General features: G+C 43.1%; 2 protein-coding genes across 2 annotated transcripts; both read left to right on the forward strand.

Moving 5' to 3' along the window:
* Positions 1–812: 812 nt before the first annotated feature.
* LOC119465777 (zinc finger protein 236) lies at positions 813–10,213 on the forward strand. The gene is made up of 2 exons (XM_037726235.2): positions 813–1,118; positions 8,586–10,213. The coding sequence occupies exon 2, from the start codon at positions 8,723–8,725 to the stop codon at positions 9,440–9,442; it is 720 nt and encodes a 239-aa protein (XP_037582163.1). The 5' UTR covers positions 813–1,118; positions 8,586–8,722; the 3' UTR covers positions 9,443–10,213.
* Positions 10,214–12,652: 2,439 nt separating this feature from the next.
* Positions 12,653–17,990, forward strand: LOC125941024 (zinc finger protein 837-like). Its single transcript, XM_049657918.1, has 3 exons — positions 12,653–12,681; positions 13,810–14,066; positions 16,228–17,990. Exons 1-3 carry the CDS (start codon positions 12,653–12,655, stop codon positions 16,632–16,634), a joined length of 693 nt encoding a protein of 230 aa, XP_049513875.1. The 3' UTR covers positions 16,635–17,990.
* Positions 17,991–27,711: the final 9,721 nt, after the last annotated feature.

Below are 27,711 nucleotides of genomic sequence, written 5' to 3' on the forward strand. Positions count from 1 at the left end.
AGATACCTTGTTTTCCCATTTTATAAGCACCTTGTTACTTTTATAGATATCTTTTAAAAGATTTCTTACTCCATCTTCCACCTCTAGAGTGCCCAGTATGTCCCACAAATCCTTTTGGATTACACTGTCATAGGCTCCCTTGATATCCAGAAAGGCAAGCCATAGGGGCCTGTGTTCCTTTTCTGCTATTTCAATACACTGTGTCAATGAGAACAGATTATCTTCTAACCTTCTTTGTTTTCGGAACCCATTTTGTAGTTCCCCCAGCACCTCCTCGCTCTCCACCCATGCCTGCAGTCTGTCCTTTATAATCTGCATCACCACCCTGTAAACCACTGACGTCACTGTTATGGGACGGTAGTTGTTTATGTCGGCTTTGTCCCCCTTTCCCTTGCTCATCCTGCTCAGTTTCCACCCGTCGGGGGCTTTACCGTCCATTATCATTTTGCTCACTGCCTCTCTTAATGCTTTCTTAGATTTTGGGCCCAATGTCTTTATCAACATAATTGGGATGCCATCAGGACTACTAAGTGGTTCATTTGGAAAGGAAGGGGTTGGCGCTATCTTCTGCAGCCCTTGAGGGAGCACGGCTCAGGGCCAACCATCAGGACCTGTCGACGTGCTACTAGGAACCCTCTTCTCTGCCCTTTCCCACTCGCTTTGTGCCAGTGGAGCCACTGCACTGACTAGTCCCTGCCTAGCGCTGTCATCGTTAGCGATGACAGCGCTAGGAAAGCACGGTGGCCGCTTTCAGCACTTCTCCAAAAACGGGCTTCTTGAGCGCCGCTCAACTAGCGTTGGGCGCGCTGCTGTGCATTGCATTGTTACATTTTTCACTTCTCTGCAGTGCAACTCAACTGATGCAAACTGTGTCGAATGCGGCTTACCCATTTATAGAGTGCTTGTGCGAATTTGGTGCTTTGAATGTTCGTTGTATGTCGGCAGTGTTGTGCTTATGGTTGCGAGTCTGTCGTTGAACCGTTTCTGTGATGCATCCCGTGCTCGGTTTTAGTCGGCGCTGACGCTGAAGTGGCATGTTACATCCTTGACTGTGCTTGCGCGCGAAGCTTTCTAAAGAAATGCCGGGCGATAAATGGCCAGCGCACTGTCCATATAATGTGAGTACTGTAGTGAAGTCATTACTGACTCATATATGAGTATCAAAAGCGGTGGTTTGCACTTCGTGTGCGCTCCTTGATAATGCTCGGAGATCGAAATGCGCGCGCTTTATAAAACTGGCATGCAGCTTTCGCTGACGCGATAACGATGTTTTCAAATAACAGCGAGCACATTGTCAGCACACTGTCACCTTGCCCGCAGAAACTGTTTAATGCGTAAGGTGAGGCTGTCACCGCGACGTTGACGTCACAAGTTTCCCCGTTGCGACAGCCTGAAGGAAACGAAAAAGGAAACGTTAGGCTAAACTGCTCCTGACTAAACTTTCGCGTAGTTGTGTGCGGTTCATGACTCAGTTCAGGCGCAGCAATACTGCTGCTAGAAGCATATCGTAGAATTCGCGGCTGTACTTAGTAGTATGTAATGAGCAGAAGAAACATATATTGTACCTTAAACTTCCTGTAGTACAGTTTTAGGTAATTCCATGCGAATGATAATATCGTGTTTGGCAGTTATTCTCGGTAAAAACGACACAATGCCTTTTTGAGAAATCGAGATTTTAATCTCGGCGTTTAAATTTCAGCTCCAAACTGCCGTCTCTTCGCCATTGTTGCTTTTCAGTAAGGATTAACCAAATAGGTATATGGAGATTCTGTCCGCACATAAATAAAGCTGAACAGTGTGCCATTGTTTATTTGCATGCAACGTAGTAATATTGACAACGCCATTGGAGCTTGCAAGGCAGCTGCGACTCTGATTTTCACTGTCTTACATAAATAGTTGGCCCACTCGGCCATTTGTTAACTGTGTTTCTGTGTGCAAATATTTGAAAATTTCATATAGCGAATTCAGTTTTCTGCTGTTAAAATTCAGTCATCAGGCGGAATATCTGCCATTTAAAATTTCTGATATACTTTTTTTTTCATCAAATTACGTTCTGAGCAATCCACAGTAACATGGAAATAACTGAAAAGTGTACATGAATGAGCAAGCTGAATGGCACGTCATTGAACCATAAATGCAGGCGGAGCTCACAGTGACCTCACCAAAGAAGTTTGTAATGCCTGACTTCTAACACGAATGTGCCAAATAGAATGCAGCTACTGTAACTTCACTCAGGAACTGAAACAAGCATTTCATTAATGTAATATAAAGTCAGTCACTGTAATTATCAAATTATCCAAAAAAGATTACACGGTGTTTGGGGGCTGTATGACTTGCATGCAGTTCATTTGAAAGGTCACCATTCATTGCTCTTAAGGGCCACCCTTTCATGCCCTCTCTGTTTCGTTTACAGTATATTCAGACAGCTGATGTTCTTTTTGCTTGATTCACAACACTGATAAAGTGGTAGTCGCACAGCAGTATTTGCAACAGGTCATTGCAACTGTACTTTATGTCTCAGTTCTGAAATAAAATGTACATTACGAGTCATATGTGGAAGCCACACCCCACTTAATTTTACGTACTTCGAACCGTAAGGGAAGGAAAGCTTAGGAGAGACCCCGACCGCAAAGGAAAAAGCGGGGTGCAATTCGTGTGTCTTTTGCAAAGGCACACTGCGACTAGTGGTCCAAACAGCAACATTGTTATAGCAACAGCTCCTTGATCCCCTAGTGCGGGCAACGTTGACTATGGTTGTACATCCGTTGGCACACCTTCACTTTCACCGCACACAGAGAAGGCACATGCAATGCTGTCATAGTGCTGCGTGCATTTGCAGGGCTTGCATTGACACGTATTGCAGTTTACAAATTGTAGCTGTTTGTGAGGCATATTCAGTTGGAAATAATTACAAGGATGGAACCGGTTTCGAGGTATGCACCCTCAAGCTTTTGGTAAAAATGCACTGTTGTTCCTCTTACTTTATAATAAAGAACCGTTTTCTGCATTGAAGCACAAACAGTAACTGGACTGCCAATGTATTTCATCGCATGCTTTGGGAACTAATGTCTTAAAACTGATGTCATCCTCAGAGAGAGGGTGAAAAAAACGGAAAGTCAAGGAGGGGGGGGGGTTCACCAGAAGGACGTCTGGTGTGATAACCTGCAAGGTGGAGAAAGCATGGGTGATTAAAAGAAGGAAGCAGAAACACACAGTAGTAGACGCAAGATGTTAATATAAGTGTTTTGTCTTTCGTCGATTTTAGAGGTCATATGAGCGCACATAGTTTTCTGGGTTGATGATGGATGAGGTCAAGCACCCAGGATCTTTGCCTGCGTAAAGGGTCGACCGTCCAATTGGCTAGGTGCGTTCCTAAAAGGCTGACATTGGATGTCAAAGCAAGTGCAGTGGCAGGAGAGGGGTTCAATGGTCTCCTCAAAGTTCATATATAGGTCACTTATGGGTGAGTCGGCCATTCCACTGAGGAAGGAGTATGAATTGGTGAAAGCTACACCCAGTCGTAGGCAGCACAGCAGTGTAGTGCCACAACAGGAGAGGTTTGATGGTAATCACAGTTGCAGTAGTGGATCAAGTATGCACAAACAATGGTTGCAAGACAATACTCCAGTGTCTTGCAAAGAGCCAGCATGCCATGAGTAGTTCATTGAAGTTCCCTAGCTGTGTCCGTTCTTGATAGTGGTATGAGCGAAAATAAGCGCAGACAGAAAGAGAATTCGCACGGGAAGAAAGAGGCAAAGACAAGCGCTACACTCACAACTGTTTAAAAGCAGGAAGGGTTTCACAAATATATCACCTTGTCATTCATGCGCACAATCACAATACGGAAACATAGCAGGTAGAAATGTGTAGGTCAAAGGCGGCTTGCGCGAGAAGTCGAATTCCGAGTTGAGAAATGCAATCGATGACTCAATTATACAACGATCTCTGTTCTGTTTAATAAAAAAGGCTTCCAATGCAAGTCTAGAAAAAGCGTTAGCACTCGTGCCCAGAATCTTCAAGCACACAGGCCATGAGCATGGCCTGTGTGTTATAATAGGCTGATCTGGCAGCTTCATCAGCAAGGTGGCTGACAAAAATGCCGCAGTGACCAGGTAGCCACTGGAAAATGAGATGTCCTTTTCCAACAGTGCAACTGTCGATTTCTGTTGGGTTTGAAATGAAGTATTCCTAATCTCACTGGAACAGTGCCACCTGCAGGCTTTGAAGGGCTGCTTTAGAATCGCAAAACACTGCTCATTTGCATGGTGATTCCTGTCCAATATATACTCCTGGGAATTTGTTGCAAGCCTTGCGGATACACTATCTATAATTTGTGAGTTGCAATATCTGTCATAAAATAATTAGTTAAACCAAATTTTTGAAACTTTGTCAAATAGTCAGTTATGTATTTCAATTTCTTGTGTAAGGAATGTCCACCTCTTCGAGTAATTCTGCTCAAGGACTAGAATTGTGTTATCTGGGACAGGCAATTTTCTAAAATTCTGTATAGCCTAAAAAAAGGCACCTGGTATGAACTCTCTTTGTGTTGGACAGTGGCATATTTGCCACTGCATTCTTAAGCTGTCACCAACAATGGGCAGTAGCATGTGCTGTGTGGTCATGAAGATTAGACACACAATACTGGGCACAGTTCTTGACTGATAGCTGCTTGGTGTGTGTTTTACCATGCCATTGGTGAAAAGGCACAGACTAGTTTAGAAATAGCATTTTGCAGTTCTACACAGTCTTAATAACCTTGCATGGCCCAGTTAAAGGGGCCGTGACACTTAATTTTGGTGCTTCAGTTAGGTGTTCGCACATTAAACCATACGCATCCCACAGCAAGCTGGCGAAATGTGAATGCATTCGGTGCGGTAGAAATTTTTTGTAAAATTTTCTTGTATTGCAGTTGGGTCGTACAGCAGTCTCGCAACACTGACGAATTACAAGATGAAGTTCATTCGGCATGGTTGATGTGCGCAGTATGCGTGGGGTTTCGTTTTCGCACGTGCATCTCAAAAGTCAGCCCGAAATGGTTAATGCAGGCATTCTCTGGTTTGTGCCGTATTTATCGCACGAGTAAAAGAGTTCTTGACACAATGCAACATAAATTCCCTTCTGCGCTGTTGAATGCCAGACTGTGCCGGGCAAGGGGAGTCCGGCAAGGCGTGCACATTGTTTTGGAATGTTTTGGAGCAAACGACACAGCGGCAGTCTCACATTTTTTGAGGTCACACAAGCCATGCCAAAATGGCAGTCGCTGTCGCTGGGAGGCACTTAGAGTCATGATTTTCAATTTAAAATGTCCGGTTAAATTGTGTGCCAGGCACCTAGTTCTCTTGTGTGTGTGTAACCATATTGGCACCCCTCTACTCTTGGTTACAATGGTGTACTGAAAATAATTGGACAACCATTCCATGGCCCCTTTAAAAAAACTCTTGCTTTACCTGTTAGGTCGGAGAGGATGCAACATGTCACTTCATTGCACGACTGCCTCCTTTGGCTACCCACTTATATAAGTTCCTTGCATGTTTTTCGTAATTGTAACACTGGCATTATAAAATGTCTGTGCGATTGTGGTTTGCATGGTCTGGACTCTTTGTGAGCGTTTTGATATTGAAAGCTAAACTGGTTATTTCTCCATATTTTTCAGGTTGTCCACTTCTAAAGCTGGTTAGGAATGAACGCACCCCAGCATTCCTGTGTGTTGACTCAACCATGGCAGTTCTAGTGCAGTGACTGAATAGTGGAAGCAAAAGACTGTTGTGACAGTGTTGCAGTCTTATTACTCCCAAGCCAAATGGGATAAAAAAATGTTTTGTTTAGTCACCTTAACCTTTTATGAAATGCATGTGGTAGTCAGAGAGATTGTCAAGTGTAAGAGATGTGACATTTGATAACCTTGTGTTGTGAACTTACACATAGAAAGGTGCTTTGATATGTGTTTGGCTAACCTTGGTGGTATGCTTCTTTATTGTATTGAGCCCCAATTTAGAGCTTTCATGTTTCCAATTTGCATATACTTAGTTGTGAGCACTTTGTTGCTGCAGTAGCTGAATTCATACTGCTAAAACTATGAAGTTGGGCTGAGAGCTTCTGCTGATTGTATTTTTGTGTGCTGCTTTGTGTGTTTTCTTTCATTGCTGACAGTTTACATAACGATATTTCATGCAGTCTCATATTTGTGTGCACCATTTAAAAATTTACTTGTAAACATTGCAGCTGCAATGCTATGAAGTTCATCAATGCCAGTAATGTCAGATGCAGCCTGCTTCTTAGCTCTGTACATTTTTCTTTTTTGTAGTTGCTTTGCCTACTGTATTCATGTTAATATGCTTCTTGATTGTAAAGCTCTATCTTGCTGTTGAAAAAAAAGGTAGAATCAGACTAGCCTGTGTAACACATGACTATTTATGTTTTGAATTCTAATAATGAAAAGCTTTTAAACCTTTAGCAACAGGTCTCATCAATTGCAGCGCAGCAAAAAAAAGAAAAAAAGTAGGCCTCAAGTTGTTTTGCAAAAAAAAAAATAGTTTTAGCATTTGCCAACAATAGAATGTAGTTTGTTTTGTTTTTCGGTCATTCCTGATTGTGACATAATCTGTTCCATTCATGCAGGTCAAATTGTGTTTGCCATTTGCCGTAAGCCTCCTAAAGGGCCCTAGCTGTGCAGCTCTCCTCGGGAGCAATGCAGCATTTTGTTTTTCACAGCACCTTCTTTGGTACAATCCACGGCACACACAACACATTTGACATTGCTAGAAACAAGTTGCCGGAACTTGCATTTCCAATAGGCAACAGAATTTCATAATCCACTGTGAAGAAAGTGACTGTCATTTAAATCATCACCAAGCAGAATTGCAGAATATCTTTTAATCTCCTGATTGTTGCAGTAATGACTCTCCAGAAATAAGATAATGGGGATGTAAAAATGAAAGAAGTTACAACATCACACCGCATTGCACAAAAGTTCGGCTTTTTGATGTTTGCACAAATGTTGTGCAAACGTAATGCTTGTGACGGAAATGTTAACACAAAATTATGCAAATAGAATAATTTTATTCACTTCTTGCCTCAGCACCTGCAAAGTGGATAAAAAAGGCAAAGGAAGCTTAAATTTAAAGTAGAGCAAATATTTCTGCAGCCACCTCTGTCAACATAAACAGCAGTGACATGCAAATTTTATTGTGAGAGAATTGTAATCTATTCAACAATCCATTCCTGCTTCCTCTGATTTAGCCAGAACATATTTATCCCACGTGTGCTCCGTGCCCATGCGACTGCTGTTTATTGGTTATGAGGTGGTGGCTAATCATTATGTGCAGGCAATATGCCTGTCTGCATGTACAGCAATAGAAATACTTTAACTAAATGCTTGAAGTTATTCATATATTGCATGTGAAACTCCCTGAGCTTGCATACATTACCCAGAACAGTATAAGTTATGTGTCGAACATGTAATTCTTCTTTCATTGTGCATGAACATTGTGCAAGCAACGCAACTAAGCCTCTTCTGTTTTACAAACTGCGCCGGCTTTGTTACCTGTGTTCCTCGAATGAAATTGAAAATGAGTTTGATCAACATTCTACCAATACTAGGTTCCATTATTTTTGACTAACTGCAGTATAATGTATGAGGTGATACTAGTGCCAGTATTTGTGATTGCATTTCATAGACTTGCACATGAACCAACACTGTCTCTGTATGTAAAATATTGTATCTTTTTCTTATATTAAGGTAAGGATGTGGTATGTTGAGTCATGCAGAACTCATTGAAGTGTTACGGTTGCCTAATAATTGTCATTTTTTAGCTTTTTGGCCCTGCTTGGCAATTATTACAAAAATTATGATGCTAGTTCAACTCATTGCCTGAATTTGACTGGGTTTCTTTAGTAATTCACTGTTTATGTAGTTCTAAAAATAACACAATGCCATTATGCCATGGTGGCTTCCAGACCCCATTTCGTGAATCTTTAGGGAGTTATTCAAGATGACTACTTCATTTGCATACCAGCTAGCAAAAGACATCTTTTCTCATTTTAGAAGGACACGGAAGACATGCAATGAAGCAGTTTAGACTGGTAGAGTGTTGCTTCAAAACTTTATTTGCATTTCTCTGCAAAAACTATCCTCCTTCAAAATCTGGTGCCAAAGTTGGCGCACGCATGATGCCATTACAACGTCACAAATTTCACAGCAGTTCTGATGATTTGAGCCATTTTTTGCGCAGCTAGGCAAAGTTACCAAACAGAGGCAAACTGATTCAAAGCTTACTTAACACAATGTAATCTTCCTTTATTGGTGAACACTTAAATATTCCCAAGCAGGCATTTTAAAAATTCATGACTAAGTGAGGAGGCAGCTAGTGGCAAGAGATTGTCAAGGTGGCATTGCCACCTCTAATTTAGCACCCTTTGTAGCTCACCAAGCTTCCACTTATGATAAGAGCGAGCTGTTTGAAATTCCGGCATGTGTAATCTACCAATCCATTAGCTTTCCTGTTAGTGTCCTGTTGTAACTTTAGTCTTGCATGGTTCAGTTGGTATGCATTAACTGATGACATAAACTTTGTTTTGATTCACAGGGTTGGTGCCAGGCAGTGGAGCACCTGTCACATTTTGCACAGATTCTCAAGAACAGGTAGAAGACGTCTGGACCACTACCACAACAGCACCTGGTGCGAGTGATGAGAGGAATCCAGACACTAGCAACATTGTTTTCATGCTTCAACTAGGTTTAACCAAATCGCAGCCACCGCAGCAGATTCTGGCAGATCACATCAAGACTGAACACGAGATGTCACCTGTTACCTCTGGAAATGGCCCTGATATCCAGTTCGAAAACCCTTCTCAAGAAGAGCTGTCGGTTTGCGACACCATCTGCCAACCCAAGGCTACATCCCAAGGTTTCCCAGCACCGGAGCTTTATCGTCTCCCGACAAAGCACATTAAGCTACCGCGCACACAGCCCTCAAAGGACACTATCGAGCATTCTTTGCAGCTTTGTGAAATCACCGGGCAATCTGAGGAAGGAGCGACCGGCACTGGTATTGTTGTCGGCTCTGCTGAGGACACAGGTCTGCGGGTGAAGAAGCATGACAAGACGAGTTCCGTGACTAAGCAAAAGCTCCCTGACAGAAGTGGGCAGTCCAAGCCCAAAAAACGAAGGTCTGCCCTCTTGGGCCTTCCTGTCAAGGTCATCACAGCGCCAGCGCAAACACCGCAAGGCACAGGGTATTCTCAAAGGCTCCGTCGAACCTCAGCAGAGCAGAAAAAATTGTTTCAGTGCCCACAGTGCCCAGAAGCATTTGTCTATGAGGGCAATTTACTGTGGCACATTAATGAGCACAACCAGAAGAAAGTGTTCCAGTGCCCTCACTGCAAGATGAAATTTTCAGCGAAGAATTTCCTCACAACTCACATCCGGAATAGCCACCCCTGATATACCCTTCCGCACTGCCATTCTTCTGTTCGATGAAGAGAACTGTAAAGAACTGTAGTCTCGTGCAGGTGTTCTTTTTCCATTCTTGTTAGTTTGTTTCTGCAGAAAGCTGAGTTGTTGATATTGCAAGAAGCAATATTGTTCCAGTGTAAGATGGTGCACTAGGTTCTAGTCGCGTACCAATATTTCCCACAGTGATTGAAAATTACCGCTATTTCTGGAATGCGTGCTGGTCTTGTTGAGACATTTCTGACCGCTTTATGAACAGATTTAGAACAGAAAAAGAAAAACAAATAGCACTGTTTGTGCTATTTGTATAGCACCCAGATTTTCAGGTAAACGTAATACCTGTTCGACATTGCATTTTACAGTCAAACAGCGACCACAGTGTGTAAGAATCTGGATGGTCATTTATAATGAGGCGGGGAGGCAGGCACAAAGCCATCTTTAAAGATTAGACATGCCTGTGTGAGCATTTAATTTTGCGGTTGTATCAGGATGATAAGCCTTTGGCATTAATATCACTTTGCTAAAATAAGTGAAGTATTTGGTCCCCGATATTCTGGATGCAGCACATTCTGAGTTATATATAATTGCATACCATGTTTGTTTGTTTAGCTTTATTGTTTATCTCCTATGTTTGAGTGTTCTTGTTCCAGTGTGCTTGTCAGAAAAGTTGTGGGCAAGACATTGCAGGGTGGAGCTTGTTGAGAATGATGGAGTCATTAGGAGGGATATTTCACATATTTGAAATGTGCTCAAAATGATTTAACCTTTTGGCAGTTAAAAAAGAAAAGAAAAAAGACGTGGAAGAAATGACATGGTCAGATTTGAGGTAAAGTGGTAAAACCACATTTCTTTTTCTCTTATTAGTCACTGTATGCTCCACATAGATTTCATGTCTAGCTCGTACTTTTCATTACAACTTTAATTTCTTTATAACTTGCACCAGTTTTGTTACCACATTAGTGCTTTACATGTTCATCATTGTGTTGACAAAGTGTGATCAGCACCTTTAATCTTCTAAATTGCCTATTGCTGGTGTAGTTTCAGCAGTTTAATAAAGTTCTATGAGTAAAGTTTCCAGCTGTGCATGACTGTTCTTTTGCTTATAAACCACCAGGAGCAACCAACAGTCTGCAAAATGTGACATGGAGATGTGGCAATGCTGTCGCCATTTTTGATGTAGGAAAGTGAAAAGGCTGTATTCATTGTGTCGATGAGCACAAGTGAGCTGATGGCCATAATTATTGCAGTTGCGGCAAACTTGGCATTAGTTCTGCCGGAATGAATGTTGAATAATTTGGGGCTAGTCTACAGAAAGTTACTTGTCTAAACTGCAGTTTATCTATGCCACTGCACATTAAGCTGGGTGTAGTGTTGCTGGCCCCATATTTGTTTGCGACCCTGTTTCTACTGTGTTATTTTTGTCACTCTTGGCTAAGGTTTGCCTGCAATGTGATGTCGTGCTTTGGATTGTGACAATGTTTACTATATAATCAAACTTGTGTTTGGTGAAGTGTCCGTATGTGGGCCATTTGTTTAAAGGCCCTTCTGCCAGGACCCGTCAGAAGTTCTTGTTTTACACTGGAAGTTGTAAAGCGCCATCTAGGGAGTGTTCTACTACAAGAATTATAGAAAAAGGAGTCAGTGTTAGCGGAGACAGAAGCAAATTAAGTGTTATACAATCATTAAAGGAGGTGTGCAACCCTCTCCACAGCAGAAACCCTCTCTCACTCGACCAATGCCTGCAAGCGATATTCCTCCAATGCCTTCTCTTGCATTAGAACCGAGGGCCCATACAATGTTCAGAGCACTTTCCATTGTTGCTGTGCAACACATTTCGACTGGCAGTTTTGCACGTCCTGCATCTTACGGAAACCCCCATGTTGCTCTTTGCTATTCGTGCACTGCATTTGATGTGTGAGGCAGAGGTGGTGTCAGCGGTGTTTTCTGTGCTGTCAAATAGAGTGGCTCATTGGAGATGAATGGCTCATAGGCGTTTGTTTGAATCTTCAGCTGCTCCATTGGCATGCATTGTTTTAATGCAAGAGGATTGCAGATTTGGCGAATGGAAAGCGCCCACGATGATCAGTGCACGAAAAGACGAGACCAAGAATGTGAAAACATTGGACAAGTGCTATTTTCTTATTCTTGGTCTCGTCTTTCTGGACACACTGATAATCATGAGTCAGGGTAACACTTAGCAGACGTGATGGTCATTTTAAGATGTGCCCACCGTGCTTGTCATTTTGCAATGCCAAAGCTGATGAGGGGACCTCTAAGCTTGCATAAAAGGTTAGAGAGACATTAACAATCAAGGGAACAAAATGAAGCACATTTTCACGTCACAAGATGACGGCAAAGTGCAGCTGAATCACAGTGATTACAACTTCTAGATAGAACTGCTAAATTTTGCATGTATTCCCCAAAGTTAAATGAAATATGCTAGAAAACAATTATGAGTTACTATATGAGCAGACGTAAAGACAGTACAGCTGGGTTCCATAGTGCAGAGAAGAGAGAGAGACGTCCTCATATCTGTCAGAGTGGCATCTATATTTGTTGGCTCAAGCAAACCTACACAGCTGCTTAAATGTCAAACACGTGTATGCAATATTAATGATTCAGGAACATGCCTAAATTTGCAGGTTCTGGTTCTCTTCTATAAAAAAGCCAAAATAATTGAATTAACTGAAACCCTTACTTGAATTGAGCAGCTTAAATTTTAAAGAATACAGTAGGCCAAGCAAAAATTGTCCCTTGTATTTCGCGCTGTTTTCATTCTTAATGCCATGTCCCAACAGCAAACTGTCGTGAAACACCTTGATTTGTTTGTAATTCAGCATTTGAACTAAGAGTTCGGATCGCCACTAGTTGACTGTTTTTATCAAGGAGATAGATGCATTGCATGTCCTAAGTAAATGGAATTTGTAATTCAGATAACATAGGGCCACTCTTCAGCAGTGTCAGATACTCTGTGCATGGAAAATTGCATTCTAAAACGGCTATACCTGTGTGTGTTGCCTTTAGCATGCAACCATTGATCAAGCGACGAAAAGTAGCTGTGACATCTGAAATTTGTGAATGGGCCTGCTTCTGGCAGCAGACACCTTTTCAGATAATGCTTTCCTTTTGTGATCGCTTAGACCAACGTAACTTCACGAAACTCCAGTAATACTGACAGCAATGTTGGTTAAGGCAAGCGAGATGGCCATCCCACGGCTTGACATGCACAAGTGAGCTTGCAGCCCTATTCCACAGTTTCAAAGAAGCTATGTTACACAAGTTTTGTTGAAACGGCTAATGCATGGAGACAACTTTTTAAAAATTTGCCTTTTAGTATCATTCAACGTGACGGTAGCCAATGAAGTGAGCAGTCGGAGAGATTTTTCAGCTGTTTTCATGCAAACATCTACACCCTATCCAGGCACCTTCCTGCACGACATACTGTAGTGTCCTCTTTGTTTAAAGATGCATAACTTGTTGACAGTGAGGCAACATATTGGGTATTGTATCATACGAAAGTATTATTAAATAATAATCCATGGTATGGCCTTAGTGTGCTGAAACCTTTGAGTATCTCATTATACAGGTTATAACATGCCTATGAGCCCAGCTGTCTTTGCACGCTTGCTGAAACATGAACATGCAAAATACATTAGATCTGAAGACCAGCGAAAGTAGTTTTGCCATTCTTCACAGGATATCTTGTGCTTTTTATAAAAACTTCATATTTATCGCAGTATCCAAGAATGGCATTTCTTGATAAGCTGTTCACAGATAATTGTTAACAGATTGTTGTTAACAGCTAACACTAGTCCTTAAATACCGGGCATAGATAAATTGGCAAGTTCCAACTATTTAGTGCATTTGGAGAGCTCCCCTACTTTGCACTGCGCATTGATCTCCAGAGATGTCTTTTAACCACCCGATTTGTATTAGCTGCTAGTGACAAAGGATTACTAGTTTTCCTGCTGAAATAATACCTATGCCTCTCTTTAACATTCTGCTAGTTAACACATCTCGATGCCAGAAAGCGCAGAGTATCGCCACTTTTCAATTGAAGGGGTCGCTGTCAATAATGCTGCTTGATGACTCCTGCAAAAAGGAGTTGAATTTGAAGCAGCCATCCACACAAGTACTTTTGAGGTGATGGTGAAGGCGCCTGATAATGAAATTGCAGCTCGGAAACCACCATGGAACACTTTAATTGCAGCAATGACTTCAGCTGGAAGAGAAGTGCTGTCCATTCCCCAAAGTTCTGGTGATTCGTCGATCAGAGGAATCGAGAATTTTGAAGCTAATCAACTCATGTCTGAACTAGGCTTGCACCTTCAGTACTGAATTATTGAAACGAAATGAAGGCAGACGAACAAGGAAGTCCAATGCCTGCTGGACTATAGAGTTGTGTACCTCTTGCACTCTGTGAAAGAAAACCCCAGTGCATGTACAAGCAAGTATTTGGCTGATTACACACCGAGTGGCGCAAATGGTGGTTTCTTCGCAGCATGGCCATCATCCCTCATCTTAACACCGGTGCCAGATGGTGCTGCCGAGCGCAAACCTCTTGTACCGGTCCCACCTCAAGTGACGGCCACAAGCGTGACACCTCACGGGATAGGTCAGTGACCAGCATTTCATTTGCTTAAATCTCCTCTGGTATTTTCATATTTTCAGTGTTACGCAATTTCACGAGGACTGCATTGTAGCTAGAAATCCCTGATGAAGCTGAGATTGCAATTTTTTTTGCAATCCAATCTTTGTTATTTGTTCTGTGTCCAATTAGTTGATTAGGTATAGTTCTTGCCTTTGTGTAGTATTGTTGACAAATGAAATGGGTACCCGCCGTGCTTGCTCAGTGGCTATGGTGTTGGGCTGCTGAGCACGAGGTCGCGGGATCGAATCCCGGCCACGGCGGCCGCATTTCGATGGGGGTGAAATGCGAAAACACCCATGTACTTAGATTTAGGTGCATGTTAAAGAACCCCAGGTGGTCCAAATTTCCAGAGTCCCCCACTACGGCGTGCCTCATAATCAGATCGTGGTTTTGGCACGTAAAATGCCATAATTTAATTTAATGAAATGGGAATGAATAAGGCTAAGTGAAATGCATTCTTTTGTTTCAATGTTTGCCACTTTGTACAGTCGAATGACTTCATAATGAAGTGCTTGGGGCCTCCGAAATCATTTGTTATACAGGTCAATTTTTTCGTTGTAAAGGTCGTGCACCCCACACCTCACAATAGAACTATGACATAGGATGGAATTATTCCTTCATCATACGGGTCATTTTGTTGTAGATGCTCTCAATTGTATAATGTTGTCATAATTTCAGCTTGTATGCTTAGTTTCTGGCCATGCCATCTTTGAAACCTGATATGTAGCAAAATGAATGGAACTCACTCTTACTCACTTGTGAAAGCTACTTTTAGCTTAGGGCATCTGTTGTGGTGGCGTAGTGGCTATGGCATTGCGCTACTAAGCCTGACGGTGCAGGAGCGAATCCTGGCCGCCGTGGCCGCATTGCGATGGGAGTGAAATGCGAAAACAAATGTGTACCTTGCATTGGGTGCATGTTAAAGAACCCCAGGTGGTCAAAATTAATCCCGAGTCCCTACTACGGCATGCCTCATAACTAAATTGTGGTTTTGGCACATAAAACCCCAGAATTTAATCTAATTTTATAACTTCTAGATTAGGGCCCGCTCAGACTCACGAGAGATGAACTTGGCTGAGCTCACTCGAACTCAGACTCACTGGAAATCATACAGTTGGGATTACTCGGAATGGTCTCTCTGCACCAAAGCGCCTGCCCAATTTTCTGGATAAGCTGGCACAGTACAGGTGTACCGTGCCACTACAGAACACGTGACCCAAATCAGGACCTTGCAATAAACGTGCCAAAATTTGACATAATTGTACAAAATTTAAGTATGTCGATCGCTCTCGAAACCACCATTGTGAAAGCGGACAGTCCTTAGAACCAGGAAAAGGCAAAGGGACACACTACTACTAGAGTGTACTAGATTGGAGGAGTGCATTCAATGCGGGCTCCCCGCTGAGGCTTTTTTTTTTATTTATTGAAAAGTGTGGCGCCACCGTCACCTTCTCCTGAATGAGCGGTCCCGCGCGCCGGCCAGGACGCTTGTCGTGTCGGAGACCCTACCGCAGCTGCATGGAGCTTTGACAGGCGTTTCACTCAGCTGCTTCTAGTTTTGATACTCGGTGGTGGCAACATTGATATTATTCCTCACCGATCTGTAGTAAATAAAAAGGAAGAAGAGCGACGAAAAGAATGCAAACGATGCAACAACGACGGTGCGTCAAGCCGACGACAGCTACTCAGCTCGTGAGCCCACCTCTGCCAATGGGCACTGCCGAAACATCCGGAGCCAACGTTTATTGGCCGGAGCTTCAGGCTAAGGCAGCGACAGCGCCACCGCAATTTCAACGTTTTTTGCATCACCCTCGGCGCTTGCCAAGGCGTTCGCTGGACCCACTCCCCCATTCTAATGCACTCTACTACTACACAGTGTGTCCCTGTGCCCTCACTTTCACTGCTGCTTCCGTTTACAAAATGCCGCACCAATCAGTCCATTCCAATGAACCGTTACTCAATATCCCTGGTCATTTGAAAATTTTCCCCAATAAGTGGTGCTCATTTCATTGTTTCAAAGTCCTTGGCACCGGCAGAATGTTTGGGAACTATTGTCTTGTAGAGCTTATTTGAAGACCTAACCCTTCCAAGGAACTCACTCTTAATCCTTTCTCTCTTGCCGCAGTATGCACACCCTTCGACCCGGCGATTCTTCATAGGGGCATTGACATCGCAGGGCCCTGTGCGCCCAGTATCAACCAGTGTGAGTTGTCAGCACACGGCAGCAGTGCTAGAGCTGCAGACTTTGCCGCTACCGGTGAGCCCATCATTCAGCAGCTGGGCGAAGGAGGGGCCAGCAGTGGCCAGGACATGGCTGCCCAGAGGATGCCCAAGCCCTTTGCCTGTCACGTCTGCCCCATGAGCTTTGGCTTCCACTCCCAGCTTCAGGTACACCTGCGGTCACACACGAAGGAGACACCGTATCGATGTCCGCACTGCTTCAAGGGCTTCTCGCAGAAGGGCAACTACAACCGACACATGCGGATCCACATGTCAGGAGAGGTAGCGTATCGAAGCAACGCGGACGTTTAAGGTCGGGACTCGCTCTTTCCCCGCGTTGCAGGGACAGGGAGTGCAGTGACGTGAAGTGCTTCGCCTAGTCTTGCCGGTGCTTCCGTGCCAAGAAAATTAAGTTGCTTGACAACATATTAGAATGAGAGAGCTTCCCCATGCGTCTGAACAGAAGGTAGTTTCACACTTTCTGCTCAGATGTCTGAAAGCGGCTGAACTGATGGACACTCACCTTCATGCCCTGGAATGAGACGCCCAGACCCAGACTAGCAGGGAGAGGTTTTTTGCACTTGATCTCACCCCCGCTTCTCTCTGCACATGGGCCACGTGGTATTCTAAGGCGCTGTTATCCTATTTGAGGGGTCTACGATATGGTAGAACTTGTCCCTGGCATGGTCTAGTGGTTAGGATACCTGGCTCTCACCCAGGAGGTCCGTGTTTGATTCCCGGTGTTGGAATTATTATTATTATTATTATTATTTTGCTTAGTACGCATTGACGGGGTTAGGTTAGGTTAGTTTAGGTTAGGCCAACGATGCGCCAAACAGACGGTCTCACTGCCCTCCTCCCTTCCACGGAAGATCTCGCGCCTCAATCGCTATAGCAATGCGGTGCATGCACAGAGAGCAGTAGTGGTGAGATCAAGTGCAAAAAACCTCTCCCCTAGTATACCAGGCATAGTTGTGCTAGAAGCAACAGAATCATGATCACCACCACCACCACTACGTTGGCCACCTAGAGTGTGTCGAAATGTCTGTTCATTTTGGACATGCCCCACAAGACTGTGCAGTGACAAGCAACGTCCAGTGGTACACCATGTTCGTGCTCAAGTAACTGCAGGCATATGTCAGATGTGCATTGAACATTCTTTTCTGGATATTGTAGATATCCATTGGGCATTGCTGGATGTCTAGCGCTTGTAGAATGTTTAATGTTAGTTGTGTTGTATATCTGTGGACATTGTTACTGCCGGCGAGCGTGCGATTTTCCGAGATTGCGTGAAAAAGGGTAATTCGGATTTTTTTAAGACAAAGAAGCACTGCTTCACCTTCCATGGGCTCTCGTTATGTTTTGGCCCGTTCATATAGCTGTAAGAAGCATGTGCAATCACACACCAAAGAGACTGCTATGATTCCCTTCTGCTTCTAGGGTTCCACCCAGAAAAACAGCTACAACTACCATGTGTATGTCCACATGTAACAGGAAGGCAGTGTGTGATTAACTAAACAATAGTGCAGGTGGCGTGCCAAGATGTTGCTGCTTTCTTGAACTCACTCTGCAACAGTGTGTACAGTGATGATTTGTATAAAGAACACCCAGTGAATTGCTTGGACTATGACTACTGGTTGCATAAATATTCAAGCTTTACCCTGAGAACACGTATGTGTACGTCTCCATCTCATTCTCTTTCTTCTCGACATGTGCATGTATGTGTGTGCCAGTAAGAATAAGTAAGGTTGTTCTTCGTACTATTCTGCTTGTGTATTTGCACAAACGTACATTGGTCTTCACTTAGAAAGCTGAACAAGTTGGTGTAACTTCATGGGTATGAAATGGCAGGCATACAAAACATGGACAGATAAAGAAAAAAAGGCCAGCATAAACGGTTTTTGTGTTGTATCTCTTTTTTTTTTCATGCCTTGTACGCCTGCCTTTTCATTTCTTAATTTCTCTAACTGCTCACCTAAAAGTGTGCTTGTAGTTTTTTTTATTTTTTTCTGGAAACAAGCTACGACTTAAAGTGTTTGCTGTTCCTCTACTTCTCTCCCTTTTTCTGTGCCTGTTCTTATTGGGTCTAACAACTACACTTATTAGCTGTATGCAGTTGGAAACAGCCAATCCTAGACACCTTGTTACGTGGTCCTTCACACATGCATAGAACATTGGCAAACTAGCTCTGCAGAAATTGGCTAGGTGAAGGAGATTTTGCAATAATGGAAAACTGTAATCCACGTGACCATAGCATGAAATTACAAGGGAAACCCACATGGGTTTCGCAGTTGAAGAAATAGTCGTCCTGGTCCGGGGACCGAACTCCGGAGTAAAACCTTTCCGAGTCAATCGCTTTGCCATCTGAGGTAACCAGGAGGCTAGCCGATCGCAAAGCAAGGCCGAATTAATCGACAACTCGACATGCAGCGACACTAAATATGATATGGGGGGGAGCTCTGCAGACTTTTGTGACAGCTTCACTGTCCTCCTTTCCGTACCCCTACCACAATATTTGGTCACGGAAGGTAACTCGTCTTTGTTCACAAAGCAAATAACACCCAGGAACGTACACCTTTGCCTATGGCTCAAGTAAGTGGCTGTTTCAGATCCTGAGGCTATGGCTGTTGCGTATGGTGGGTGCAAACTAAAAGTACTTGTGGAATATTTTTGGGAGTTTGCTTTTTAGGGTGGCTATTATCCAAGTTTATATTGTACTTGCAGGACTTGGAAAAAGCTTGCCTTTGTGTATTAACCTTGGTTATCTTTACGAGGTGTTTTTTTTTTTTTTTTTTTTTTTTTTTTTTTTTTTTAAGCTGCACCAAGTGTTTACAAATCGTCTATGGCAGATATCACAATTCTAACTCTCGCACTAAATTATTCGATGAGTTGCACATTGTTTCTGCAAGAAATCAAAATGTATAATCAATGAATTAACAAAAAATACTGATTAACTTTTAAATTCATTACTTCACAGCACATATTTGCAATTTATGAATTGTAACCGGCGGGTTTGCAAGGGGTATCCACTATATTTTCAGGATGACACCAGTTTCAAGATATTCACTTTTGCGACGAAATGCATTGGTGTGTTCAGTTACTTTTGTGCTTAAATGCACAAAGCATTTTCTTAAAAAGTAAGCGGAACAGTTTATTTTTACCGCAACTTTGATGGCGCATGTCACGAAACCAGTGCCTTCCTCAGAATTCATTCAAGTTGGTATGTCTTGCAACCTCACTAGCTACAATTTCTAAATTGTAATATTTGCTGTAATTTGCTTAGCAAAAAATTTAATTAGTAAAATTTTGTTAATTAGTCAATTACGCATTTGATTGCTCGTGCAAGTAATGTTGACATCACCGAATAATTTAGTTCAAGGGTTAGGATCGTGCTGTCTGCCACAGGTGATATTTAAAAATTCAGTGCAGCTAGAAAGAACGCCTGATATACACGCAAGTACAGTAATTTATTAGTTCTGTGGTAGTTCGTATTTTATCGCTTGCCACTGACACCAAAAGTAAGTTAGCGGATGGTGTGACTGGTTTTAACCTAGCTTTCTTGCCATTATTTATTGTGCCACTGAGTAGCTAACTCAGTGAGAATTTTGAAATAACATTAAGCTGCAATCAGAGCACCTTACTGTGTCTGGTAATGCAAGGAGGTATAGCATTTAAACCTGGCAAAGCTTGACGGTGGTGCTGACGTGATTATACATCTTGATATTGCGGAGATGTAGATCTTCTAATACCTCTTAAGTCACACTTTCTGGGCCTAGTAGATTGTGTAGATGCTTTCATGAGCAAGCCTCCTGCCAACATTTGCAGCAAGCGTAGCTTAGAAGCCAGGTTTCAGATGAGAATAAATGTTTTCTAATGCATTCTACAAGGCATTCCAAACACATTAACGGAAAGCAAGACCTCCTTTGCAAACGAAACCGTTCACATCCTATTAGTAGCCATCTGAACGGTCTATGAGTGTATTTTGTATTCTGCTTAATTACTAGTCAGTAATGTCATTCACAACCACTCACTCTTAACTTTGCTTTCAGCGCAACGCTGCCTGTGGACGAAGGAAGAGACTGAGGCACAGACAGCGCTAATTCCTTATTACCACTACATATATGTAGCAGTACTATGTTTTTGTGCTCATTGGAAAACAGCAGTGGTGTTTGTTTGTGGAATGCTCTCTTTCGTGTGCCTTTTCTACTGTGACAGCAGTTAAAGGCTCGAAGCTGGGTTTGCTGTGTCTGTCCGTTCTTTCCGTTACGCTGTTGTCATTGTAAAGGCGAGAGCCCTTTCGAAGGAAAGAGCAGGCTTCGTCGTCGGGGATGGACAAGCCTTGAGACAAAGAGACAATGCCGTCAGCTCGTCTTCGGCGTTATTTTCTTCTTTTTTTTTTTCTTTTCTCGTGTCCATGCACCGCATTCCACGTGCCACGCGCACTCCTCCGAACCTCTTTCTCGTCGACTTCTATGTGCCGCATCAGCGTAGCAGACGACGCTACCACTATACTTGAAACAGGCGTTTCAACAGTCATCATAGCGGCATCACCATTGTCAATTCGTCGTCATCAGGCCACTTCCTCGTTCCCAGCTTCGCCCTCACCATATGGCAAACAAAACAATATTTTGAATTAACAATATTTTGCCCATCATCGCACCAGTTGCTCCTGTCACTGCAGCAATGTGCAGTTGGGAGCCAAAACATGGCGGCCATGACATGTTTCCGGCATTTGAAATTGCCTCCAGCACATGCAACCTGCAAAAGTGTAGCCTTCGAGATTGGTTTCCGTTACTCGGAGTCATCGCTGTGGGGTAAATTTGGACAGCACCTGCGGTACAGATTTTGCACTAGGCAATGGAGGGTTTCACGATGAATGGAGTTTCACAATGAATGGAGGGTGTGCGAATTACTAGAAGTAGGCTTTTCCAGAATATTAGGTCGCCTTACATAAAATGGTCAACCTCCCGCTCACGGCACCACTGAGCCGAGTGTAGGCTGTCACCATGTGAGAGTCAAACGAGGTGCATGACAAAGAACACTTGCAGAATTTCGCATAACACCTAATTGTTGCAGATATTTGTGCACCATGCAGACTCTGAGAGAAGCAGTGCGGTGTCTTTGCATGATTTCAGAGGCCACAAAAAAAGTAATACTGTAGCAGATGAAGATGTGTGCATCGCAGACAAGTCGTTCTTGACAAGAGAGAGAAATTAGAAAAGGCAGGATTAACCAGCATTATCCGTCATAATAGCATGCATAACATTTTTCAAAGCATGTGTCATGTAATTGCTATGAGGCTATACTTAAGATTGAATCAAGATCAAGAAATGGGGTCGATGCTGGAACATATTTGAGAATTCAACTTTCCTTAGCACACACCGCCATCATGTGCTTTTTTTTTTTTCTCTCGTTTCTTTTTTTTTTTTGTACACTTTCTTTAAAAGCACAGGAAATGCAAATATTGAGTTAAGGTGGAATGATGGATCTGTGCTGCCACATCTCCAACGCACCAGTTTTCTTTCTTTGCTTCTTTCTTCTTAGAACACAACCTTTATATGTCACAAAATTACTTAAACATGGGATAGTATCGGCACCGCTGATGTGACACTACATGCTACCCTGACACTACAGCTCCCCTGACACTACATGTGTAATTTATAATTCGTCAATCCCACTCAGCCGATAGTAAAACAATATGTTGCATGTGAAGCAAAAAAAAAAACACACATTTGTCAATTTTTTATCTGATTTTCGTGCAGAAGAATTCACGGATGCTACCTTTTCACACCACTGTCTCAGCACCATTTAAAGACCTTACTATTTCTGGAAGTGCAGCACCCTTTCCCTTCAGGCGTACTACTCAAAGCGAGCTGGAATTCCCAGGAGGGCGCAATTTCCAAGATCAACAGTGAGGCCACGCAAGGGACATTGTTCAACGTGGGCGATTCGAATTGCAAAAATACGGCACAGCCCTTTCAGTCACATCTCTGAAGATAAGTTATCTCTTGACATAAAACACACATTGCGAGATTTATAGAAAGTTCATCTAGCATTATTAATTTATTCAACAGTTGTCTCTAGTGACCCTTTAAAAGAACATGGACCCAATTTTGTTAGCACTGTCGAGGGCTCCCTGACAGCTAAATGTTTAAGAGCCACTGTTCTTTATTAGCATTAAATGAACTTGGCTGGCTGCTTGATTTCCCCTTATTTGGAGGGCTTGTATACATCAATTCTTTTTCTTTTTTTTTTACCAGTGCTGGACAAGGAGGCATTGTATGTGATAACAACAGATTTATCTTAATATTGCTAACATTCCATTTCCACTGCATCTGTTTCACTTCATAAAGTGGAGGATGGTGCATGTGTTATGTTGCCCAACTGAAAAGTTGTATATATGGATGGTCAGTTTTTTAAGTAAAGGACAAGATCATGCCATACTGTTTCTATGTCTCATTCGTGCTCCAATCCATGCGCACATTTATGTTCACAAATGCTTTGCTAGTCTGACCTTGAAACTTGTCTGCCACATAATATGCTCAGCTGTTGGTCATGCTGTGCTGGTTGTTCCAGTTCTCATGGGAACATCAAAGCTAAACAGCATTCGGTTCGGCCACTCCTTGGGAAGGAGACCAGTTGGGAATCTTTTGAGTGTTCACCCTTTAAGTATCTGTTTCAGTTCGAAAAAACTACCATAATGGCTCATTTTTTAATTGCATGTGCCTTAATAAAATATGGTTATAACACAAAAGTGTGTCTGCAAGTATTCTGAGAAATCTAATTCAATAAAAAAGATGGTAGAATGTCGTCTGCCACCTTCAACATTGTATTGAGAGCTTGTCATATAAGCCGAAAAGCGACGCTCACTCGTGACAAGCTGAGGTATTAGTCAGGATCCCTTATGGGGTTAATGGCTCTCTATCTGTCGCAGAATAGAACCCTGGGTCACAATGTCTGTGGCAGCCAGGAATTGCCAGCATGCCATAAACACAACCAGCATATTGACACGTGTACTTGTTTATCACTGCCACATGACAATACACACTGCACATTACATTGTACATCATCTTACATTATATATCATCTTTATGTATGCTAGCTTTCTGCAGTGTCTAAGCTATAAGGCAGGAAAAAGTTTGATGTGGAAACAGGTTACGGGAACAGTGTGGAGCTGGACACTTTCATGCCAGCAACCATTATGTCATACTACAGTGGAAGATATGCGAGACATGCTTTGGCACTTGAGGCTGAGCAAATGCTCGGATGGAAAAGGACACGCTATGCAGAAGTGTGCGTTGCATGACTGCACTCCTTGTTTGTCATCAGCTTTAGTTCAACTTATGGAGAAATGAAAATGGCTTCCACTCCAGTGCTGCATTATTTTGGAAGAGAAATGGGTAATATGCCTGTTGGCAGAGGCTTGGAGGTCATGGGAGCAAGAAGTTTGGTCAGTGCTATGAATAGCAATCATTAAACATGCCTTTAGTACGTGCAATCAATAAACATGGCCTTTAGTACGTGCTCTCACCTGGAAGACCACCTAAGATCACACACCAAAGTGACCCCATTCCAGTGCATGCCACTGTCAGGAGAGTTTTACGGTAAAGAGGAACCTATTCCGGCACATACGGCAAAAGCACAATTGAGAAGACCATGTGTGTGAAACAGACCAATGAGCAAGCGACAACAGGGAGCTTTAAATATAGTGGACCCAAAGTTAGTGAATGACAGCTGCCTTGTACACAAAATACCGTTAAACAGAGTTTAGGTTTTGCGCATGCACAGTGACTCTGATGCTATTTTTGGGCACACAAAAACTCCCTAATACATTTATGAGCAGCAGATGCAAGCAACAGAGCATATCCGAAGGATTGGGTCAGCAGCTAGCATGGAACCTAAACTCAGTTTGAGTTCTTAAGTACCCAGGGTGGATGGCTTATGCTAAATTTGGGTTCCTCCAATGCCACCAGTTCTCTTGAAAGCCCTAGCTATGGTCCCCAAAAGAGCTTCGACATTTCATCAAACAAGTGCAGTGCATAATATATTTTAATGCATATTACCCTCTCCAAATATTTTCAGACCTTCAAGTACAAATTTAGTATGCAAACTACATGCAAATCTTTCTGTTGATGCATGGTGTGGCTTCACTGCAACATGCCACAGGGCCACATTGCAATTCAACATGGCAGTACAATGTTAATGACTGAACATGCAAACAGGGTTGATCCTGAAAATATTGTTCAAATGCTGACAGCTGTGATGGTTTACTTACTTAAATATTTGAGCATTGCTGTGTGCAGTTATTCGTGTGTGTTGTGTGCACAAACGAACAGCTGTCCTTGCTTTCCGTGCTACACTTGGCAGCGATGCTGTCCGCTTTCTGTCTGTGCCTTAAAACCCTTTGTTTTTTCTTTCTAAAGGTAAAGCACAGTACATCACTCGCTTTGCCATGGTACAAGAGGCATTTATAAACCATTAACAATACTGGCAGCTGTTCAGTGTGTTCACTGTAGCAGCTGTTCAATGAGTGTCCACATGGGTAGGGATTTTGATTGGGGTAAACAGGTATGCAAAAAAACAACACTTTTGAACGGGACAGAGGCAGAGATGACAGACACGAGCACTGACTAGCAGCCATACAGTTTATTCGTCTGGTGAAAGGCCACATATATGCAGTGATCACCTGGTGCACAAGAGCATGATGCGTTTAGATTTCGCAATCAGGATCTTACAACTCTTTCCTAAGTAAAGATTTAGAGAGTTCACTGACATTTAAAAGCACTGTTTCTTTGCTTATGTACCACCCAACCCAAGTTGGCACACTGTTAAACAGATATGTTTTGACACGAAAGTACCCACCCGACTATGCCTCTGGCCAGATCCGCAAACTGACCTACACTTACAGTTGTAGATAGGTACAAAAATATCTATGAGAGTAATGTCTCATCCAGTGCCACTGATGATGGGGAGGATTCAGCACGGGCTGACATCTTCTTCCAGAGTTTTTGATCTTGAACTTACTTCCAATCTAAGATACTATCATGCATGGTGTATTCTCAATGGAACATGAGTGCAAATGAAGCACCACAAAGAAGACAAACATCGGAAGGGTACCATTTGATAGTAACACCTTGTCATACCGTTGTGTGTTCACATTAGAAAATATTGAGTGCAGATGAAACTCCACTAAGAATGGCAATGGAGTGATACTACCAAATCGTAGTTCTCCATTGTTATGTGTCTCCTTTGCGATGCTTCGTCTGTACTTATGTTCTGTTGTGTACACACCATTGGACAACAGAGTGCAACTATTAACTGGTTGTGCTTTGTTGTTGTTGTCTGCCTTTTTTGTGTTGTTTCATCTGTGCTTAACATGATCCATTGTGAACACACCATGGTACAACAGAGTGACACTAGTGATTGGTAGCACTTCACTGCTGTGTGTCTTCTTCGTGACATTTTGTCCGCATTCATGTTCCATTGCGGACACACCTTGTGACAATGTAGTGCTAATACTAAATCGTAGCGCCTGGATGTTGTCTAGTGCTGAGCGAAATCGAACCCGCGTCAGTACATTCAGAAAATTTTGGCTGAAGATATATTCCCCTGTGCCACGTGTGGACTTTGCAGCGGCGCAGCTAATTGGCGCAGTGTGTCCAGAGGGAAATGTGAAAGAGATGCCCAGCTGCGTACGCACCTCATAAATGGCACGTCTCTGCGATGGCAATACAGTCTGTCGCTACATTGCTAATCACATTAATGTCGACATTCGCTGTGACATGGTTTCTTCCAGGACTTTACTGTGATTAGCATTTTAACAGCGAAGCTGTTTAAGCCAGCCGTAAAACGTGCGCGTTTCACGAAAAGCCAGCGACGCCGCAGCTGCCTGCCACTGCGTTGCCTAGCAACCACCTCGCGAAGCGTCGCATGCTATGCTCGGGAGAGAGAAAGAGAAAATGAGAGAGAGAAGCAAATTGTAGCAGTACCAATGAGGCAACGCGCAGAGGTGCTGCTGATGCCAACCTCGCTTCTCCGTTTCCTTGCATTAGCGCTGAACGCTCGCGGTGTCCGTGACTGCATCAGGCACCTCTGGCGGCGGCTCGGCCGAGCTCCCACCAGCTGCGCGCTACTGCACATGTGCCATGATGTCATCCCAGCATTTCATCTACTGTGCGCCACCCATACACTGTGCATAGCTTTTGAGCCACTTCCCCTACATGTGCTCGAACTGCAAGTGCTTCGCAAGGCATTACCCGATACCATGGACCAGGAGAAAATGCTTATACACTTGGTATAGCCATGACCAACTAGGAACCGATCAGCTCCCCTATGTCTTTAGCCTTGCGCCACTAATGCAAGCTACCCCGATTATTTGATAGTGTACTTCACACACTTTCCAGGGGCTAACTGTGTACCTATCTATCCATGTCTCCAACTGTTTTCCTGCAAACCTGGGTCTCTGGGTACTCCATGCTCAAATGGGTAGCGCGTCGGGCAGCGTCGGGCAGCAGATGGCGCATTGTGTCCAGAAAGTAAGCGAGAGAGAGAGAGAGCAGCCCCCCGCTGTTGCGTGGTGCATTTCTCAGCGCCATGCATTTCGGATACCACACGCAGGCTTCGCAGCGGCGCCGTTAGGTGGTGCAAAATGTTCACTGGGAACCCCGAGAGAGGAGTCCTGCTGTAGTACACACCTCATACGTGACTCGTTTCGACGGTGGCAATATTTTGTGTGGTTGTATTGATTCAATGCTAAGCGCCTTGCCGTCGACAGTCGTCGGGACATGGGTTCTGCCAAATGTTTTATTTGTCCATTTGTCACACGGGGAGGGGGGAGGGCTGTGGAAATGCACAAAAATAGTTTCACAAACATATCGGCCACTTTTTATACAAAGTAGCTACGAGTATCGCGTAGAGCACAGAAAATAGAAACAAATACGTGTGCTAAATGAAACTGAGTACAGGATATTTCAACACCCTGCACTTAAATAAATAAAAAAATAAAGAAGAAACAACAGATCAGTGCACGTGCTGACACATGCCTACAACAGTGAATAAAACAAAAATTGCTGCATCCACTGAAAGGCTTATGAGGAACAAATTAAGCTGCACTCAAAAAACATAGTTCCGCTAAGTGAATAAACTTGTGGAACCTTAATAAATATGGTAGACATAATGTTAATGGAATAACTGAAATAAAATAGTGGGCCTGCGTATTCCTATATGCGATGTGCTGTTGATAAATTCAGGGTTCAGGTGTGGACTAACACAGCAAGAAATTACGGAGCCAAGCAGGACCTGTTTCTTTTCTTTCATGTCCTTTCCCCCGTGCAAACACAACTGTGCATGAGCTCACTGCTAATCTGCATCACATATGATATGAGAGATG

Source organism: Dermacentor silvarum, chromosome 10 (genome assembly GCF_013339745.2).
Source record: "Dermacentor silvarum isolate Dsil-2018 chromosome 10, BIME_Dsil_1.4, whole genome shotgun sequence".
Classification (NCBI taxonomy): Eukaryota; Metazoa; Arthropoda; class Arachnida; order Ixodida; family Ixodidae; genus Dermacentor; species Dermacentor silvarum.